Genomic DNA, 6,000 nt, shown 5'->3' on the forward strand with positions numbered 1-6,000 from the left:
AAGCAGTGAAACGGGCTGAATTCAGAAGTGATCCAAACTCAATGGTGATAATGTAATGGGGAAATATAGGCATATGGATGGTAATTAAGGCTGTAGTAAGAGCAGTGACGTGAAAACTATTTCCTATTTCCTTTTCAGAGGCAGAAGGCATGTGGGAGGAATCTTGGTTTTTGCAGAGCAGAGAAGGGCAATGGACAATAAAGCAAGGTGTTTCTATTTCTTATGTCCTTGTAAATATTTACAGCCTTTTTTTTTTTAAAGATTTTGTTTATTTAAAAAAAAAAAAAAAAGATTTTGTTTATTTATTTGACAGAGAGAGAGAGAGAGAGAGAGAGATCACAAGTAGGCAGAGAGAGAGGAAGGGAAGCAGGCTCCCCGCAGAGCAGAGAGCCCGATGTGGGGCTCGATCCCAGGACCCTGGGATCATGACCTGAGCCGAAGGCAGAGGCTTTAACCCACTGAGCCACCCAGGCGCCCCTATTTACAGCCTTTTTTAAGAGAAAGCAAGCATGAGCAGGGGAGGAATAGAGGGAGAGGGAGAAGCAGACACCTGCTGAGGGGCTCAATCCCAGGACTCTGGGATCATGACCTGAGCTGGAGGCAGACTCCCAGTGGACTGAACTACCCAGGGGCCCCAGTACTCACAGCTTTGATGAATTTTTCACTTAAATGGCATGTTGATCCAAAGCTCTTGACTTGCAAAGTCATGTTTTCTTTTGTCTGAGAGTCAAAGGTTGGGTTCTCAATTAAGGCATTCACAAAAATCCACATGTGATTTTTCACCTGCAGGAAAAGTTGATATTACATTGCTAAAACCTTATGCTTTATTTATAGCCTTTCTCTTCTTGACTTTAGAAAAAGAAAACTGTGCTGAAATACCATACCTGATGCGCTTTTACTGCAACACCACCCTTGTTCTTCTTCTTCACGACATCAACAAGTTTAGTCACAATCTGATCAGCTATATAATCAACATGTCTGCCACCCTAATAGGGAAAAATACCAAACTGTAAAGCTCAGGACCCCTCAAAATTATAATAATGACCAAATATTTTAAAAAATCTAATTTCGTTTTCTTTATGCCAGAGCAGCCAAATATTCAAGTTCATTTTATTTATTAAAAACAATAACACTTTCATGTAAAGATAAATTATGATTAATACAAAAGTAAAATTACCTTGGAAGTAGCAATGCTGTTGACGAAGCTAATTTGCTGAAAGCCTTTTTCACTCATTGTTAAACATACTTCCCACCTGGGGTTTACTTGTTCATGGATAACTTTCAATGGATTGCCAGTTTCATCTACCTTATCCTTCAAATACATATCTACATAGCTACGAAATCCTTTTACCTGTACAGGAATTAAGAGTTACGGTATTAGAAAAAAGTTATAAAAAGTATTCAATGATAGACCACGAGGATTTTTCAAAACTAATGAAATGACATTTACTGATGGGCATAAGAGAATGGTCATTAAAGGGCACAAAAGTATTCATTTAGGAGATTGTTTGAGAAAGACATTTCCTTTAGTGAGTTTAAAAGAGCTAAGTAAAAAAATGTGGCATACTGTTTTCTTTTCAGGAATGTATCTGAGAGGTGATTAAAAAATATATGGGAGGAAAAAAAAATCAATTTTGCCTCTGATAGTGATCATATAAATTCCCTCATTGCCCTTGACACCCGGAAAATGCTTACCGGCAGCTTATTTCCATTGAGAAAGACTTTGACATCTTTAGTGGATCCAGCAATGTCATATGCTCTTCTAACCATCAGTGCAACAATATCTTTATCTAGGCTTTCCATTTTAAACTTGGACAAGTCAGGCTGGAAGGTAATACATGTATAATCTTCTCCATTAAAGGGCTTGAGTTCCATCTCACCAGCTCTCCCCATATTATTCATCCATGTCTGTTTAAGTAAAAAATTCAAGTTTATTCACAACAAACTAGAACTAAACACAAATTTCTAAGTCCTAAAAAATAACCTAATGTATATTCAAGAATAATTTCCCATGATTTAATAGCCTATAAATTATGTTAAACCAATCACGAAAACTGTTATAAATTGCTAAAGTACAAGTTATAACTGAGGCAAAAGATACGTATTTACTTGCCTGTTTGAACATTTTCTTGTATTCTCTACTGGCTGTTTCCACAGTAAATTTGGTACTGAATATGTTACACAGTTTGGCTCCATAGCCATTTCGACCACCTAAGCAAATAAATTTAAAATACTTTAATTGTTATCACTGGCAATGCTAATCAACTATAGAGATTTATTCCAGTGTTTTAAACATTTATGTCATAGTCATTTAAAAGATGTGTTTTTTTTAGCAACAAATATGTTATTTTCCTCCATACTCTACCTGTTACTTTCTTTTCATCATCATCATAGTTACTAGAAGTTAGGAGCTGTCCAAAGATGAGAGCTGGGACATACATCTTCTCAACTTTGTGTTCAACAACAGGAATACCTTTCCCATTATTCCATATACTAATTAAGTTATTTTCCCTAAGAAAAGAAGAATGAAACTTTTATTATAAAACAGATGGTAAACTAGGGTTTGATATTTTTTATACTTAAATATAATTATCCTTAAAATACAGAAACTCACAAGTTTAATTTCTTTAACTCTTTTTCATACATATTTTCTGAAATTCAGCATCAACTACCTTTCCCACCATGCTCAGTTCCTGACAATCCTCAAATAGAAGCCAAGAGGGAAAAAAAAAAGTAATCCTTTTCCAACACCTGGGCAGACACTGATAATGCTGAAAAAATATGAAAATTTAAAATGTCAGGATAAACAAAGGGAAATGATTTATGCCCAATGGAAAGGAAAAATTTGGAAACTATTATTTATGCTTGCTTGCTTGCTTGCTTTCTTTCAAGATTTATTTATTTGAGAGCAAGCAAGTGACCATGTGTGCTTGAGTGGGATGGGTAGGGGCAGAGGGAGAAGGAGAGAGAATCCTCAAGTAGACTCCTTGGAAGGCGGAGCCCTATTTGAGGTTCAATCCCAGGACCCTGAGATCATGACCTGAGCTGAAACCAAGATTCTGACACTTAAATGACAGACACACAGGTGCCCCTATTATACCACTTTTCAGAGGATTATCTATCTGGACTGTCCTAGCTCCCTTAGCTTTCTCACCCAGCAAGGCACATTGCAAAACAAATATGAAAGAGAAAAACATTACCAATTGTAAACTTCCCTGCTTGCCAAAAAAATGCTAAAAATTTATTTGGATTTATTTCTCTTAGTTATTTTAAGTTAATTCTCATAAGATAGTACAGTTTAGTTATAATCAGACAAAACACTATGGATTTTATTCCAAGTAGTGCTTAGTATTATCTACAAAAAAAGACTAAAACTAGCTCAACATGTTTTTAGACTAGGATATCAAGCTCTTAGGAGCGTTCAAGTACATCATTAACACACTTCTCCCAAAGAAACTAAAACATAGTTTAGCCGTAACTATCAGGCTAATAAAAAGGTGATACAAGCGCCCTGCGTACCCGCAAAGGGACACCCAGCATTTATAACCAGAAATGTTAGATCCAATTATTTTCTATCACCATCTGCTGGTTTACTATTTGAATAGCATCATGAGAAAAAGTAAAAGCTCTAGACTCCTGAATGCTTATTAGACTGAACAATTATTGGAGATGCTTACCAAAAAATTTAGGGATGATGTGTTATAATGTCTGTAATTTATTTGGAAATGACTCAAAAAACAGAGATGGAGTAACTATGGTAAAGCATTGATAACTGTTGGATCTAGGTGGTAGGTATCATAGATTGTTCATTTTAGCATTCTGCTTTTCTGTGCTTTTGGAGAATTTCATTACTTAAAAAGGCCAATATTAGTATAAATCAAAGTAAATGCAACTAACAGTAACAATGAACTATAACAAACAAAAGACCATTCAAGAGACTTACGGGTCAATTGTGACTCTAATACAAGACATTTTTGGGTCCCTTTGTTTGTTGTCTGCAGCATTGACTGAAAGAAAAATACACATTTTTAAGAAATTAAATTAAAAAAACTTAAGATATAGAAAGAAAAAAGTCAGATTAACGAGGCATTAACATTTATTCACAGTACTGTTTCTAGGAAAGAATTCAACTTGCTAGACACCAGTAAACTGCTCCACCTTGCCAACTATTGTTTGAAACGACAGGAGCTCTGGTTATAGAGGGTTTGCTAGAAATAATACTTCTTATGAAGGATTTTACTAGTAGATCTTTATGTGAAAGAGTTTACTTACCTAGAATCTCATCAAAGATTTTGTACAACCCAGGGACAAAGGTGACTTCCCTATAGTTAATGCCAATATCTTCATCGTAAACCCACATGTGCTAGAAATAAGGCAAGGAGATATAGTTACTTTTACCTTATATTTATTCTGTTTTGTCATCATCGTTACTATAAAGTCTTCTGGATTAAATACTACAATATACATATGATAGCTTAGGCTTGTTCCAGTGACATTCAGAGTACATGGACTATATAGAAAATTAACCTGGAAAAGCATACATTTTAACTACTTCGTAACTGCATGTAATTACTTGGTTTTACCTGGGTCACTAATTCCACAGAGCCAATGTAGGTGTCTGGGCGGAGCAAAATATGTTCCAGTTGGGTTTTCTTTTGATAGATTCTTTCAATAGACAATCTTTTCTTAGCATCTTCATTTTTCTTTGTTTTGCTGATTTGCATATTTTCATTCACAGGCTAGCAATGTTGGAAAATTGTAGAAAAGGGGTATTTAATCGGAGCTTTTATTAAAACTATAAACAAATCACCCACCGTAATGACTTACGCCCTATGTGTCATCACACATAGTGATGTGCAATCACAATCTTTTACCAGGTATTGGCGGAGTTTACAACGTTTTGTTGAAAGATGGCAATTTAAGCTAACAGCAGCCAAGTTCCCAGGCGTCAGTTTGAATAAACATGTATTATCTCATCAAGTGCATGTAACATGGAACTATTTTCCTTGAATGTTTTGAATGTGATCAATAAAATACACACACTTCTTTCAGACATTCCGCAAATATTTACTGAGTGCCTGCTATATCCCAGGCACATAACAGATTCTAGTCAGCAGCAGTTTGGGAGCTCATCGAGTCAATCCTTTCTTTGGCCACCATAATGTTTTGAACACAGGAAGGACATATTTTGAGTAACTCGGGCCTGCCGGCTCCTCACTTGGAACATCGTGCCATGCTCTGCACCTTCCAAGGTCAGGGGCATTCAATCCCGTTTTCCACCGGAGGGTAGGAACGTATCTGTGCTGCTTAAAGTCACACGCGGGCCATTAAAATACAAGCCAGTTGAGTACTGGCCCTACAAACAGTAAAACAGAACCCAACACCCCAGAAGCCACTGTAGCCGATAATATTTCATTACTAGCACCATAAAGGGGGGGGCTATCCTCCTCACGATCACACCGAGCCCCGGAGACCCGGGACGACCCGGAAGACCGGCTCCCAGACGGCGGCGATCGGACCACAGCCCAAGAGTCTAATCCTTCGCCGGCAGACAGAGAGATGCGGGGCCGCGCTGAGGCTCCACGACCCGCCCCTTCCGCGAGCTGTACCTGCAATGGTGACACCTCCATGGTGACGGTCGTGAAGGGGCTCGAGAACCCTGCAAGCGACTAAACCGGCGGGACCCTCGAGACCACCGTGGAGCAAGCCGCTTCTCCACAGACGCTCGTCGGTTAGAAGAACTCCTCCCGTCCCAATTGAACCTTCCTGTAGCCCGCCCAAACCAACTAAGCCAATCTCTGACTCTCTCTCACCGGCTCCGTCCCGAGGAACCAATCGTAGCTGTTTTTTCATATTCACCAATGAACGCCTGAGTTGTCGGGGGGCCTGTTTGAACAAACCAATTAGGCAAGGGAGGCGGGACTAGAGACTTTTCAAAAGGCACCACTCGGAGTCGTCGCGGAAAGACAGACAGGGAACCTGGCCAATGAGGTGGGGGCT

At 38.5% G+C, this 6,000-nt stretch overlaps 1 protein-coding gene across 1 annotated transcript in view; it reads right to left on the reverse strand.

Moving 5' to 3' along the window:
* LOC111151556 (DNA topoisomerase II alpha) overlaps positions 1-5,730 on the reverse strand; it is a 30,629-nt gene extending 24,899 nt beyond the window's left edge. Inside the window, exons 1-10 of the mRNA XM_022509623.1 lie at positions 5,610-5,730; positions 4,584-4,739; positions 4,273-4,363; positions 3,944-4,007; positions 2,366-2,511; positions 2,114-2,211; positions 1,696-1,908; positions 1,178-1,351; positions 885-986; positions 646-783 (exon numbers count right to left, since the gene is read on the reverse strand). Coding sequence (XP_022365331.1) covers positions 646-783; positions 885-986; positions 1,178-1,351; positions 1,696-1,908; positions 2,114-2,211; positions 2,366-2,511; positions 3,944-4,007; positions 4,273-4,363; positions 4,584-4,739; positions 5,610-5,630 — 1,203 coding nt within the window. The 5' untranslated portion in view covers positions 5,631-5,730. The remainder of the gene's footprint in view (positions 1-645; positions 784-884; positions 987-1,177; positions 1,352-1,695; positions 1,909-2,113; positions 2,212-2,365; positions 2,512-3,943; positions 4,008-4,272; positions 4,364-4,583; positions 4,740-5,609) is intronic.
* Between the last annotated feature and the right edge of the window lie 270 nt (positions 5,731-6,000).

The sequence above is a fragment of the Enhydra lutris genome, unplaced genomic scaffold (genome assembly GCF_002288905.1).
Source record: "Enhydra lutris kenyoni isolate GAN:26980312 unplaced genomic scaffold, ASM228890v2 scaffoldscaffold26, whole genome shotgun sequence".
Lineage (NCBI taxonomy): Eukaryota > Metazoa > Chordata > Mammalia > Carnivora > Mustelidae > Enhydra > Enhydra lutris.